The following is a 16157-nucleotide window of genomic DNA, read 5'->3' as shown; positions in this document are numbered from 1 at the left end:
ATGAGCAATTACAGTTCTGTTAACCAGAATGGGACATTTGTTCATGCAGCCACTACTTTTTTCTTCGTAATTTTCTGCAACAAACGTTTCATTTGTTTGATTTATCTTCTTTCTTTGTACAGCCAAAAAATACATCTGTCTATGCTCTCTGAACTTTACAGTTTTTCCTCTAATCTTATAAAATACTGTGGGTGGTCAGCACCATTCTTCAGTTCCCACTAAGGAAGAAGTCAAGAGGAGCACAGATACTGTCATGAAAATTCAGAGCCTGCAGGGTCACACCTACGTGAAGCAAAACAAAAGATCTGTCTTCACAGAAAAGGTTACTCAGTGAGGGAAGATTAAAAATAAAAAAAAAACCAAAACCAAAAAAACCCCACAAAAACTCCACAGCCAAACTTCCACTGTCATGTTTTTTGGACTTCTGACTCAGAATCAAAAGCTGTGGTAACAGTTTATCATGGATCTTTTAATCTTTTCTCTGCAAAAGCAATGTATACTATCATTGGTTTTTTGCTTTTCTGGAAGCAGAGTTTGTTGGTTTCAAAATATTGCAGTTCTCCCTGTGTTAAATGAAAAACTTAAGATAACTTGGACAAAAGACAATGTATTCTTTGACCTGTGTTTTGCCTGGTCATTTCGCTACTTAGAGACCACCAGCAAGAGCAATGCAGAATGCACACTTCTGAAATTCAGCATACCACATCAGCCTTTGCTGTACACATACAAGGCCTTTTCAGGAAAGCCTTTGTCACCATGCCATCTGCCCAATGGGCCGTGGGATTTGACTGCAAGGGCTGATAGATGTGCTCCATCCACAATGCAGGTAAGGTATGCGTGGGCTTTCCCCCACTGAGGGATAGCAGGGATTCATAGTTTCTACCTGCTGACTCTTCAGCTGTTCTTCAGTGGTGACATCTGCCAAGACGTGCGTTTGGCTTGGAGTACAATCAAGCACACAAAAAGCCGTCTAAACCCAGTATGTATGTTTTCTAAAGTGGTGTGTATGTAGGCTGCTAGTCAAAGACCAATTAGTGAAATGTCAGCTTTTTGTCAGGGACACAAGGAACTCAACTGCAAGATAATCATAGAATCATAGAATAGGTTGGGTTGGAAGGGACCTCAAAGATCATAGGCAGGGACACCCTCCACTAGATCAGGTTGCCCAAAGCCTCATCCATCCTGGCCTTGAACACTTCCAGGGAGGTGGCATCCACAACCTCTCTGGGCAACCTGTTCCAGTGCGTCACCACCCTCACAGTAAAGAATTTCTGCCTAACATCTAATCTAAATCTACCTTCTTTTAACTTAAACCCATTACCCCTTGTCCTGTCACTACACTCCCTCATAAACAGTCCCTCACCAGCTTTCCTGTAGGCCCCTTCAGGTACTGGAAGGCCACACTTAGATCTCCCCGGAGCCTTCTCTTCTCCAGGTTGAACAACCCCAACTCTCTCAGCCTGTCCTCATAGGAGAGGTGCTCCAGCCAGATCTAAACAGAAAGCAGGGAAAAGCAATGTCTCTGATGAATAATGTGGGTTTTGACTCTTTTAGAACTGTAAATGAACACTTTGTAAGACAGTTTAACTGCATCTATTTTGGTTTAATTTGATTTAATTATTTCTGGTAAAATTCATACAGTTTGAATATATTTCCTCAACAATCTTTCTTAGTTTATATGCTCTAAAAAGCAGTAAAGTGAAAATTAAGGTTGCTTTATTATTCTTGTGGCTAGTTTATGTTCCTGATGACAACAGCAAGCAAATCTATATTCAGCCTGCATTGACATTAAAGATGTACAATGTTGTGTTGCCCTACATATAATGAGTGCTAAACTCAAATCAGACAGGAACTTCTTTTTTAGACTCTTTGATTTTACTGTCAGATAAGCCCTAATACTCCCTGTCTTAGACAACAGGTCCCTTGATTTTTATGAACAACTCACAATAACTGACATTCTTGAGATTTCAGATCTCCCTCAGCAACGTATTACAGCGTGTACAGCATGAATAATGCTATGTAAACAGAAAATTAATAAAATTCCCATTTCTTTGGATACAAAACATCCTTCTAAAGGAATTCAGGCCCATTCAATATAATTGACACATTTTTCATGTTCTGTGCCTGTCTGTTGACACAAGAAAAATCACAGAATCACAGAATGGTAGGGGTTGGAAGGGACCTCTGGAGATCATCTAGTCTAACCTCCCTGCTAAAGCAGGATCACCTAGAGCACATTGCACAGGATCACGTCCAGGCCGGTTTTGAATATCTCCAGAGAAGGAGACTCCACAACCTCTCTGGGCAGCCTGTTCCAGTGCTCAGTCATCCTCAAAGTACAGAAGTTTTGTCTCATATTGAGATGGAACTTCCTGTCTTCTAGTTTGTGCCCATTGCCCCTTGTCCTGTCACTGGGCACCACTGAAAAGACCCTGGCCCCACCCTCTTGACATCCACCCTTTAGATATTTATAAGCATTGATGAGATCCCCTCCCAGCCTTCTCTTCTCCAGACTAAACAGACCCAGCTCTCTCGCCTTTCCTCATAAGAGAGATGTTCCAGTCCCCTAATCATCCTCATCACCCTCCGCTGGGCTCTCTCCAGTAGCTCCCTGTCTTTCTTTAACTGGAGAGCCCAGAACTGGACACAGAACTCCAGATGTGGCCTCACCAGGGCAGAGTAGAGGGGAAGGATAACTTCCCTCGATCTGCTGGCCATGCTCTTCTGAATGCACCCCAGGATACCATTGGCCTTCCTGGCCACGAGGGCACATTGCTGGCTCATGGAGAGCTTGTTGTGCACCAGGACTCCCAGGTCCTTCTCTGCAGTGCTGTTGCCCAGCAGGTCAACCACTAACCTAAGTCTCAATGGTCAGCAGCTTGAAGAAACAGGAAAACTACATCTCTTCACTCATCTTAGTTTTCCCAATCCCTGTACAACACTCACTAGAGGTGGGTTTTTCCTGCCTTTTCACTGTACAGCAGGATTTATTCATATATTGGTCTAATTGGTCAAAATGAAATTGGCCAGAGATGTCAAAAACTACAAGAAAAGGTTCTCTGTGTATGTAAACAAGCAGAAGCAGAAGGATAACATTGGCCCACAATTGTTCAGAATGAGAACATTGGAATAATGAGCCATTGGAATAATCTCCCCAGGGAAATGCTGGATTCCCCAACATTGGACACTTTAAAGATTCAGCTGGACACGGTGCTGGGCCATCTTGTCTAGATGGTGCTTTTCTCTAGATGGAGGTTTTGCCAAGAAAGGTTGGACTAGATGATCCTTGAGGTCCCTTCCAACCTAGTGTTCTATGATTCTTATATATTACAGATTAGTGATAGAAATGCATTGTCTTACATGAATAGTTTATCCCATCTTGAACATTTGAGACAGAGCATCAGAAAAAGTGATAAAATCTCTTGCAATACAGCTAGTGAATTTGGCTCCTTAGTCTGCCATATATTGGTTAATAGTTTTGTTGTTTGTCTAACAATTTGTTCAATGAACTTTAAAAAATTTGAAGTTCCTTGTTTTACTAAAAGCAAATGCTCTTAATTGTTTAGTAAAACATTCCATATACACTGTGTGGAAACCTCTTTCTCTAAGACTATGTTTAACTCGTGCTTGTTTTCATATACAGCTTTCACATGCTGGATAAAAACGTGGGTGATGGGAATAGACAGAGTTACAGTATAGTCACAACAGTAAAGTGATGGAAAAAAATTGTCAGCTGTTCATGGTTTGTTTGTGGGTGTTCTTTTTTTTTTTTTTACCTGAGCTGTTTCTATAGTGTTTCTCTCTTGCCTACTTTTGCATAGGTTCCCATAAAGCTTAATGTTTCATGCCTTAAATAAACAGACAAGTATGCTGCCTAGATGACTTAATAGTGAAGGTTATAAATTTGCTAGGCTAAAAAAATTACTCACAATGTCTTTTATTTCCAAGTATATTTACTTGTGACAACTTAGAATAACAAGGTGGGAAAGTAGGAGGAATCAACTGCTGCTGAAACTCAGACATAGAGACTGAGGAAGAGGAAAGAGTCACTCTATAGGGTATTCCTGCCTTCTTCCTAAGTTTGCCCCACGCCCACTCCAAAATACCATATTGAATCAATTTTTAATTCTTCTTTGTACAAAGTAACACTGTGTATTTTCAGTCAACATTGCAAGTTAAGACAATTGCTTAACAAGCTCTGCAATTTATATTCCATCAGCTTCAAAACTGACAATATTTTTACTGATTCCAATGATCCTAATGACATTTTCAAGCTATTTGCATTTTTGATCAAGGAGTTAGCGTATTCCATGAAATTTACAAAGAAAGCAATCAAAACTCAGATGACATTAGGAACATCGGTAAGCCATACCTGTTACTGCAAGTTCCACAAAGTATTACCCAAGCTCTCAGTGCGGTGTGTAACTCAGTAAGTTGCCACTTATTTTTCCATTTTTGTGTGGTTTTGTTGTTGTTGTTGTTGTTTCCTTTTGTTTATTAACACATTAGAATTTTCAATAAATCTATTTAAAAAGTGGGGGGTTTTAACTGAGTAGATTCTTAAATATATCATCATTTGAAAAGCATAAGCAATTATGAGAACGGTTGACAGTTTAACTGATCCAGTAGCAAGATTTGAAAGATATTTTCAAAAAATTTTTTTGGAGATCAGGATCAAAGGGTAGTCTTTACCCTAACCAAGAGTCTGGTGGTGTTCCTCAAGGGCCCATTCAGGAACCTGTCCTGTCCAATATACATATCAATGACCCAGAGGAGCTGACACAGTGAATTCTCAGCAAATTTGCAGAGACAAAGTGTGAGTGAGGGAGCAGCCAATACTGCTGAGGGAAGTGCTGCCGTCCAAAAGGACCTACACAGGATTACAGAAACCTTATGAAATTCATCAAGAACAAATAGGGGATCTTGTACCTTGCAAAGACATTCTCCTGGCTGCAATACAAGCTGGAGACTGACTGCAGGGGGGAAGCTCTGCTGAAAAATCTCTGGGAGTTGCAGCAGGCAGCAAGCTGATCGTGAGCCATCAGTGTGCCCTGCAAGCAGAGGGCCAAGGGCATCTTGGGCTGGGTTAACAGGAATCCAGCCAGTAGATTGAGGGATTCTCCTTTTACTCAAGACTTGTTAGCACCTAGAATACTGCAGCCAGTTTAGAGACCCCCCCGCAAAACAAGAAAGATGTTGATGAATTGGTTTGGCCACCAAGATGGTTGGGGACTGCAAAACTTGTTTTGCAAGGATTGAGGGAGCTGGGTTTATTTAGCCTGGAGAAAAGACAACTTTGCATGGAGGACTTAAAGTCATTCTCCTAATACCTGTGAGGATAGCCTCATGAAGACAGACCCAAAATCTTTGCAGCAGTATCTGACAGGAAGACAAGAAACAACAGGCAAAATTTATAAGGGAGTGTCTCCAGCTCAACACAGAGAGAAACATTTTCCCCATGAGCACAGTTAGGCAGTGAAAGAGGTTACCAAGGAAGGTTGTGCAGTTTCCATTCCTGGAGGTTTTTAAGACCCAGTTGCATAAAGTCCTGAGAAACCTGGGCTGACCTCGGAGCTGACCTTGCTTTGAGCAAGAGGCTGGAATACAGAACTCCTGAGGTACCTTCCAGCCTGAATTACTCTATGATTATATAAACCTATATTCTACAATTAGAATGAACTACTTCATTGTGTTTGAATGAACTACTAGGTCTGTTTGAAACTTTTTCGTACTCCATGGTTATATTCCTGGCTATGATAACTGCAGCTTTATATTATTGCAGAACACTACAGAAGAGTCTGATTTTGAAGTTGAAAAAATGGACTAGAAGGAAAGACTGAGAGTTTTATACATATATTTTAGTTCTGAGAACTTATAATTTTGTTTCTATGTCTAGCATGAATTATATAGCCTTATCTCCTCAACAGAGGTGTGACTGGTAGAGATAGTAAAAACATTTTCACAAAATAATTTTTTTCCACAGAATTTGTTGCTCTGTCAAAATAGAAATACTTCATAAAGACAGTTTAAATGTCAGCACAATACTGCCAGAAACCTGTTAGCTTTATTTAGTACTTAGAGAGTCTCAGCTACTAGAATTTAGAAGTCAAGGCCTGGCAGGTATTTGTGGACAGTAAGTGGTCTCAGGAGAGCAACAAGCAGAATGTGATTCTAGCTGGACACATCTTCCCTTGTAAACACTAAACAAGCCTCTGAACTTTCAAAACCCTCCACAGAAAGTAATTAGTGTTTTCTTAGTGACTTTCAGGGACCTTGCTATGACTAGGAAACAGAACTGGCAATCTGCTCCCCTTTGGAATCCACATTACTGTATCACTTACAAATGCTATATAGACCTCTCGGAATTCTTATATCTTGCTCATGTTGCACATACAATCATTTAGGTTGGAAAAGACACTTAAGATCATGAAGTCCAACAGCAGATGTATTATCTGTTCACTTTTTAAGGGTGTCAGCTAGGGAAGGATTTGGGTGATGTTATTTTTTTTATCCTTTTTCTTTTAGTTTTTCATCTTTTGTGCTTGCTAAGGAAGCAGAAGTTAAAAGCACTGTAAAGAGGCTAACGCTTTGTCATTAGGCACCATATTCTGCCAGTTTTGCACATGTAGAGGAAAAGGATTTCATTTTGTTTTCTGGTATGCTGAAGGATGGAAAAGAACAGATAAAAGAAGGTATGTAGCGCATTACTTTCTGTTGCATCATACTTCTGTGCTGCATGAGAGTAGGGTTCAGATCTCTTGCATCTTTCTGAAACCTAAGGTTAATTGATAAAATAAAGCGAGTTATGTCAGGGTCATGACATCCCACCTAGGCAGGTATCCAGGTCTTACCTACAGAGGTGACATGAACCATGATAAAGGACAGAGTTACCTGGAGCTGGTTATTTTTATTGTGGTATAATGAAAGCATTTTAATATTTAGAATGAAAGCATAGAATTAAGGCATGAAGCATAGAGTTATGTTACTAGACTGAAAAGATCTTTAAAAGTTTTAATGTTTTTTTTAAGATATGAGGCTACTAATGACTAAGTTCATTGTAGGTATCTATTGATGTTGTGGTATTTGATACAATACATTTTTCTATTGTTTATGGTGTATTTGTAAAATTCCTTTGAACACTGTGTGAGATCACAGCTTTAGCTCTCAGTCTTTAACATCGATGAATTCCACCTCAAACATCTTCAAGAGTTACTTACATTGTATGGCCCATAGTTCTGCCACATAATAGGGGAAAGTTACTACTGTATTTTCTATATTCTGTTCTAAAAAAATCATGCCATATTTTTATGAAGAGCTTTATAATCCTGGTATTTTTAAAGCTAATTTAGTCTTCTCAGTGTAATAAACCCACTCTTTTTCAGACAACTACACCTTATCGTCCATGAACATAAAGGCACTCACAAGTCATACTTCACACTTCTAATCTTTTTAACACTTAATATAGAATGTTACTACAGATATTGTATACCCTTAATATTGTATATTGTATAACCTTAATACTGTAAGCATTTACATTTTGCAGTTATCTGCAGACAAGATTTTTCTGCAATTATGGCTTAATATGTAGTAAATATATTACAATTTGAAGCAATAAATGTTTTATGAGGGTCCACTACTTGCAGAATTGACTTAACCACATAAGTAAATTAATATATGAATATATATCTCTACATATTATATATATATAAAATACTTATTATACAATATAATATAATATATATCCTACGTATTATATACACATACTATGTTATATATAGTAGTATAGTAGATATGCATAGTATGCTTATATTATATATAGTATTTATTGTATATACTTTGGGGTTTTATTAAAAAAAATAAGGAAAATTTCACCACCACTGGCTTGATTTTACCTTAGATGTGTGCATGGATATAGAGAGTTTATTATTTATTGTATGCTGTGTGTGTATATATATATATATACACACTGTGTGTATGTATATATATACACACACAGGAAATATATCTAGAGAAAGTACATATATGCTCCTTAGTATCTTCTGAACATGCTTAGGAATGATATCAGACAACTGCCTTAACTGATTCCTCATCTATCAGCTGTTTATCTTCCTTAATTGCTTTTGTCACTTTGCATTATTCTCTGGAGCCCATGGCTATGGCGAGCACAGTTGCCCATTCTCCTGAATTTTTCTTGTGCTAGGTAATCTCTTTCTCAAAAAGCAATTGACAGTTCATCTTAGCTCATTAACATGTGCTAAGTATTAATTACTTCATTTACAGGAAAGCTCTGTACTCCAAGCCAAACATATTGGGTTTGCTTTTCACTAATGATGAAGTCAATCATCTTATTTTAGAGTGACGGACATGACTGATATTGTGCAATTAGTCTTTTTTAGATTTGGTAAGAGACAATCTATATCATGTTGACATAGTTTCAGCATCCAGAGTAGATAATGAAAGAGGGAAAGCATAGTTCCTTTATTTGAAATATATTTTATTTAATCAGTCCTACGTCTAACATAGGTCCTGCTTCATCTTTGGCAATCTTAGACTTACTTATAAGCAATGTAAAAATAGCAGTAATAAGTGCAGTGAGAGCTTTTCATTCATTTTCTCTTTGTCCATCACTTTAGATATAAGTATTGTATTCTACATAACATTGACAGTGGCATGCTGTCATTTTAAAATACATTTTACAAATAAGAAGTATAAATTTGCTAGTCTCAAAATATTTTTACACTTTGACGTTTGTTTAAGGGTACGATATATTAATTCTACTTTAATGAAAATAAAGCCCAGAAATGCTATCAAAAAGCATGTAAATCATAGTTTTTAGCAGGTCATTAAAATAAGATGGACCCTGTTCACAACAATTTTCTAATTTCCTGTCCCTGAAAGTTGCTCTTCAAAACTTTTTTTGGATCAAACAACTTTTCAAACCAGATAAGAAATAACTCAATGATAAGAGGTGAAGGAACAAAAACTTTTGTCAAGACATGAGTATAGGTTGAATGAACAGGTTAAGCTGCTCTGAGGGCCTGGGAGATAAAGGCACATCAGCCTGATATTACTCATCTGGTTTCAGAATCTGATCAAATATAACACCATTTAGCTTGTTAACATAGAACATCAATCTATTTATTCCTTTATGCTTTCCAAGACTTTTTTTTTTTTTTACTGACCTTTATGATTTTCTGATCACTTTTCTAGCATCAACATATTTCTGAATGCACAGGAGTGAAAATAAAAGCAATAATATTAGGGACTTATTACTTAAATAGCCATAAATATGGTGATTCCTCATGGATTTGCAAATTCTTCAACTGATATATAGGAGCAGAATCCTTCTGAGTTATACTTCTCTTAGAGAAGAGTCTATTCTTCACAATTTGAAGAGGTTGTTTTTATTTTTTATTTCCGGGTTTCTGAATTCTGGCACTTCACTGCCTAAACTCTTATCACTGCAGAATGTGATAAAAGAAACAAGCATAATGTCTAACAAGAATCACCACAGGAGACTTAGAGTGTTCAGATATAATCTCCTGTCATTTAAGTATTGGAAAAAAAGATGATTATATAATTAGTTTGCCCCTGCATAGCATCTTTTATCTTAGGAATATAAATTATTTTATCAGTACTAGGTAATTGGGATCAAAGTTCTCTCTGATAAACATTATGTGTATTCTTAGAAATGTGGACATGCAGCTAGAGCATAAAATTATGGACACTAGTTAATGTGGTTTAAGATGTTACTTTAAAACGGATGTGCAGCTCCTTTGATGGAAGTTACCTTCTCTTCAGTCTGCTTGGTGGCTAGGGCACTTTCTATAAGCGTGTTCTCAATGTACTTCAGATAAAAAGTATTTTGACCTAATCAGCCTAATGTGGCTGCTTTGGCATGATTTTGTATGCAGCAAAGTATGGAGCACTGAATACTTAACTAATTGCTAGAGAATGATATATGTCTTCAACATTCATAATTTTTCACAAAATGATGGGACTTACTCTTCAGAACTACTACTACTACACTTACTCCTGGTTGAGCAAGTCAGGATATTATGTTGCCATAGTTTCAGCATCAAGAAGATAATAAATGGGGAACTCAGCTACTTCACTGGAATATTTTTTATGTAACCAAATGTTCATTAATATTGGTCCTGCTTAATCTTTGACACTACAAAATCTTCAAAACTATTCGCATGAGGTATTACTCATTGTACTTATTTTACTACATAAGGAAACCAAATTATAAATAACTTTTCCATTGTCCTAGCTGTCTCTTCGGACAGCAGTTCAAAGTAGATGATGAACTAAATGATCAAACAGTGGCATACATAGTCTAGAACTAAAGATAAAACCAACTTAGTGCACAAATGACAGGCCTTCATTTGCTTAAAAAAATGCCAGCTGGGATCACACAAAGATTTTGTAAAATAAATAGAAATACAGTGCAGAAATCTTAAACCCAAATGTATTCCTAAATGTTATATCATGCTACCCTCACATGAATTCTCTCTTCTGTAAGAATTAATTATTTCATAGGGAAAGATGTAAAAGGAGATAAAGAATAACATGTTTAATTGCTAACTGGTAATACAGATTTTATTGACTTCCAGCTTCACCAGAAAACCAACCCAGTGCACCTTTCTCCATTATGTTTGACTGAATTTTTGGTGACCAAACCTAAATGAAATAAAAAAAAACCTCAAAAAAAAAAAATTGGTTTTGAGAAATGCTATTTAGATTTTCTGTAGTACCATGTAAGGATAGTCATGGTACTATGTGGGATGACGTGCCAAGGTTGGAGGGACAGGGTCCTGGTGAGGGCCCTCAGCCTACTGCTCAGAGACGTGCTGGACACACTGCAGCACGCTCGAAGCCTAGAGGAGATGAGCCAGGGGCTCCAGATGCAACAGGAACCAACAGAGAAACACTGGGAGAATACATCGAAAGAATCCCAGCCACCCCAGCCAATAAGTCAGCCTCATCGGGGGCACAACTGAAATGCCTCTACGCGAACGCACGGAGCATGCGGAACAGACAAGAGGAGCCGAAATTAGTTATTTAGTAATTTAGAAATTAGTCTGGCCAGGGATGTTAAGGACAAGCAGAAAAGTTTCTATAGATATATCAGTGATAAAAAGAGGACAAGGGAAAATGTGGGTTCCCTCCGGAATGAAATGGGTGACCTGGTTACCCAGGATATGGAGAAGGCTGAGGTACTCAATGACTTCTTTGCCTCAGTCTTCACTGGCAGTTCCTTGAGCCACACTGCCCAGGTCACAGAAGGCAGGGACCGGGAGAATGCAGAACCGCCCAGTGTAGGAGAAGATCAGGTTCGAGAATATCTAAGGAACCTGAAGGTGCACAAGTCCATGGGACCTGATGAGATGCAGTTTTCACAAATTAATTTAACAAAGATTAGGGGGTTTAACATAACAAATGATACTAGCCATATTTTTCTCCAACTCTGATCATCCTATAAAGAAGCATGCTGCAAAACATACTGATTTTCTTGTTGTGGAACAGACCCTCTTTTATAGAAAGATCATGTGCAGAAGTATATACAGTAAAAAAAAAAAAAAGCATATTCCTGCATAAGAGGTCTATGCTTTACTGAGATATTGTAGTAGCGAGGTAGCAGTTAGGGACTTACAACTGAATCTACACACTGGGATACAGATCTGCTGACAACTTTGTTCAGTGATATCCAAGAATTTAAATTCCCTACATTTCACTAACATTGAAAAAAATGAATACTTCAGAACACTTCAGCCAACTGTACTAGTGGGTTGAGATATACACTTTTAAGACCTGGAAAAGAAAAGCTATCTTTTATCTAGATTAATAGCTTAATGACTTGGTGATAGACTCACCTTACTTCCCTTTAGCTCTCTATAAGAAGCTGTAAGATTCGTAGCTATTAAATAATTTCCTTGACAAGAACAGCTTCTTGTATTGTTGTCAAGGAATTCCTCCAGCATAAGATGTCTCAATATTAAAGCTAGCTCTGTTTCACAAACAAAAGTAAAATCAGTTATTTTTAGCTCCATTTTATGATGTTCTGGTTGTTCTGAGTAGTTCTACTAGAACTGCTACTTTGGTGAGTTTAGGTGATACTATGTGGTTTTTGGATTCCAGTAATGAACCAGATTGTAGTATTACTTCAATGAGATGTAGTGGATCAGTTGGGTCTTGACATGCAGATAATGTAGAATTAAAAGAGCTCAAAGCCTCTCAGAGACAGTTAGTCTCGTTACCTGCAGTTACCCAGTTTAGTGGCTATTTGCTATAGAAACTTAAAGTTTTAAATCTCAGTCCGTAGTATTGCAGAAGCTGCCTTAATCTTGAAAGGATTCACAGAGTTGCATAACAATCTCTGCATTCCCCCACATTTTCTCAGTGTAGTATGCTTGAATAATGTATTCAAAGTACTTGGAGGACAAAAAATCTAATTAATTTCAGCTATCTTCCTGATAAAAACAAGAAGTAGTGAGTAGGCTGTGCTAACCAACTCCAAACAAGCAACTGAAACTGGAAATTCCATATGTAACAGTGAAAATTAACGACTCTGCTACTAGAAAATTGAACAGTTCACACACAAACAATTTATGAGTCAAACATCTCAGGAACTACAGTAGAAACAAACAAGCAAGCAAGCAAAGTCCCGCCACCCCCCCCCCCCAAAAAAAAACCCCAACCCAAAACCCTTACAAAACCAAACCAACCAAAAAAAAAAAAAACCTTAAAAAATTCCAACCCAACAAAAAAACCCCAAACCATCTATTATGAATAGTTTATTCTCTATTAAAATGAAGTCAGTCTATTTCTTGAAAAGTGCAAGCTGGATACTAACTTAAGCATTAAAAGAATTGTTGAACAAGTTCAATGTAAGTTTTATTTACTTTTATATGTTAAAACATATAATGCATAAACCAAAAAAAGGAAGAACTTAACTTCAGATTCTAGGTTGCACATGAAAATTTGGCCACTATGAAACAGGATTTTTTTTTGCTTTGCAGAATTAACCAATTTGTTCTAGAACCATACCATCTCCTCCGAAAAACATTAGTGCATCATCCTCACAGTATCATTTTTACAGTGACTCTTTGCTTCTCTTTGCAATGTATTTAACAACACAGTCTTCAGTGACTTCAACGTGGGCCTGAACGAGTCTTTTCAGTTTATATAGAGCATCAAATTCACAAAAGAATATTAACACCCCCCCCCCCCCCCCAGTTATCTTGTGAATAGCATTTCAGATCAAGATTTGTCATCCACTTTCTATGCTTGCAAGGAAAAGGAATAGTTAAAAGACAGTTTTAATATTATAGTAAAATAATTAAGATCCTCCTCTCCAGTTCAATGTCATTAAAAGACAACACTGGGGTTTTTTAAATATCAGAAAATACTGTATGCACTTGTACTACCTGTTAATATGTATGTCCTGTACATTTCTGCAGAAAGGTAGCAAAATTAATGTGCAAAGTAGGCTGTCTGCAACCTTGAGGAACACTAAGGTTTTCTTTTTTTTCTATTTTCTTTTAAAGTGGGAAAAAAGAGGTCTTTCTGTGCTTTTCACTGGGTTGACAACTATAGGCCACTTTTTTTTTTCTTTTGTAAATCTGCTTCTTCAAGTCAAACAGAAAATTCATTTTAGTAAATAAATACTTTTACACATTATGCTCATTGGTTATTTGTGAAGATAATCTAAGTCTTGCTACTTCACCTAAAATTCACAGGAAGATTCAGAAAAATTAACATGATTTTAAGACCCACAAAAATACCAAATTGGAATTATTAATTTGGTTATTTTCTCATCTTCACACTGAAGTGAGTTTAAAGCTCATCTTCCAAAGAAGAAACATGGTTAAAAAAAGCAATTGTCCATTTTTATTTTGTTTACATGGCACTGAAAATTTACATCATACTTTTACAAATCCTTTTTCATAAAAATATACTTCTTTACAAAAGTGTATGCATTAATATAAGAGGAGTAGCCAGTTGCAGAAGAAACATTTTAAACGATCTCAAATGTATTAACCTTAACATTAATGAATGAATCATAGTTATTGCAGTCATTTGAATAAACAAGAATAAATAACAACCAATGGTATAAAATATAAAACAGCATCCTTTTAGTAGAATACAGTTTGACAGAGTTGTATGAATATTCAAAACAAAGTGTTGTAAAATGGTTTATAAGAAATTCATCAAACATTATAGAAATCCAAGCAGCAATCCTGGGTACAATGATTTTTGGTAGGCACTCTCTATTACGGTAATAAAAAGTTTAGATTTTCACAGAATTATTAATGTCTGAAAGGGACAATAACAGATAATTCACACTGGCTAACACACAGCATTTGTGAGTCATGCTATGAATGGAAGACAATGACCTACATCAAATAAATTACTGAGTTGCCACTGAATAACTCTGATATGAAATTGCTGTAAAACTAAAAATTACATTTCCTTAGAAGTGATTCTGGAATGTCTAAAACTTGTATCTGAGGGCTGTGAAATTTGAATTTTCCCTAAAATGAATGGATTGTCCCTAATAAAATCATGGCTTTATATATATATATATATATATATTTAATTTTTTTTATATATATTTTTGTTTTCATTGCACTATGGTAATATATTCAATTTAAAATCGTTAGCTGTAAGGTTTTGTTTCCATATATTATGGAATATATAGATAAAATAGATGTGAAAACACAGTATTTCCAAATTATAACTTCCTCTGGCCTTGTAGGTCTGATCCAAAGTTCATTGAATTCTGTTAGAATTCACCAACTTCAATGGGATTTCGCCATGCTTTGTGCACGCATTTTAACAAAATGCTGAAGGAATAAACTGATGTGATACAATCTAGATTTAACTAGCATGGATTGAAAAATGGACTCTTACATTTTTGATATATGGATTTGATTACTAATGTTACTGTAAACTGCACTTTTTAATTGGAAATATCATTAAATTATGTTTTCACATTTGAAAAAAAATGTAAGATGGTCACTCTTTTGAATGATCTTTCACAGTAAGGAACATAGCCACATGACAAAGTTCAATTCATACTAGTTTCTTGATTGCAAAATTTGTCTAGTTGTATGATTGACAAAAGAAATGTAGAAACATTACCATTTGTGAGTATTGTTAATGGAAACAGAGAAAAGGAGCTTGACTTGGAACATGAAAAGCAAGATGTGAAGCAGGGAAGGAAATTCATTCAATACGAACATGACATTTTAATTTTTCTTCTGTGGCATGAAAAGAGTAAGTTGTACTTGCTGATTTCAAAATACTACATCCTGGACTTAAAAAATTAACTCTTCCAAGAAAAATAAAATACTAAACGGGCTGAAAAAATGAAAGGAAGGTACAAACTCATGAGAAAGATGTAGCATATGACTGTTAAAGAGAAGTCAGTGACCTATTGTCTCCTGTAAGTATAGCTTTTATTTTCTACCTATATCTTGTTTTTAACCCAGTCCCTCTATTATAGTTTTTATAAAGCACAGAAATACTGATAGTGGATGCTCCTCCAATATATGCAAATATGTTTTATGTTTTAGAATAACCTCCTTTTTTAAAAAAGCAAATAAACTGTGAGTAGCACTCATGGAGTGCAGCAAATTTTTTTAAAACTCTCCATGGTATACACGAAGAAAAATTCTGATCCAGTTTATGAAAAACAAAATCAAAACAAAATAACCACAACCCATTCTTGTCTATCATCCTCAGGAAAAGGTGACCCAGTATATCCTGAAAAGTGTGCTTTAATTTTTTTTTTTTGTTTCTTTTTTTTTAATCAGTGAACTGTGTGCGCACTGTGTTGTGTGTCAATTTCCAGACTTTGAAGACATATCATTACCACATTATACCATTGTGCAAACGGTGTTCAAGTTGGGGTCAAATCGTACCGCTTTCCCTTCCACAGACTTTGCATTTGTGTCATACATTGGGTTTTCAAAAGCAGCTTGTCCATTATTATTTTCATGTACAGAGCATCCTGTATACTGTGTTTTAGGTGCAGTCCTGTAAAAGAAAGACAGAGTATTTGTAACTGCAATTTTCCTCACTGACTTGATGTGTTTTAAGAATCTAAACAGAATTTAACAATATATCATCTCAATTTTTTTTACAGTATG

The 16157-nt window shown here is 36.3% G+C and overlaps 1 protein-coding gene across 1 annotated transcript in view; it reads right to left on the bottom strand.

The window, feature by feature from the left end:
* Window positions 1-14086: 14086 nt before the first annotated feature.
* The window catches only part of CSMD3 (CUB and Sushi multiple domains 3), a 721079-nt gene continuing 719008 nt past the window's right edge, over window positions 14087-16157 (bottom strand). Inside the window, exon 71 of the mRNA XM_054816701.1 lies at window positions 14087-16044. Within this exon, the coding sequence (XP_054672676.1) occupies window positions 15885-16044 (160 nt within the window). The 3' untranslated portion in view covers window positions 14087-15884. The remainder of the gene's footprint in view (window positions 16045-16157) is intronic.

Source organism: Grus americana, chromosome 2, assembly GCF_028858705.1.
Source record: "Grus americana isolate bGruAme1 chromosome 2, bGruAme1.mat, whole genome shotgun sequence".
Taxonomy (NCBI): domain Eukaryota; kingdom Metazoa; phylum Chordata; class Aves; order Gruiformes; family Gruidae; genus Grus; species Grus americana.
Note: the sequence above shows the minus strand (reverse complement) of the source record. Positions and strands in the feature narration are given on the sequence as shown.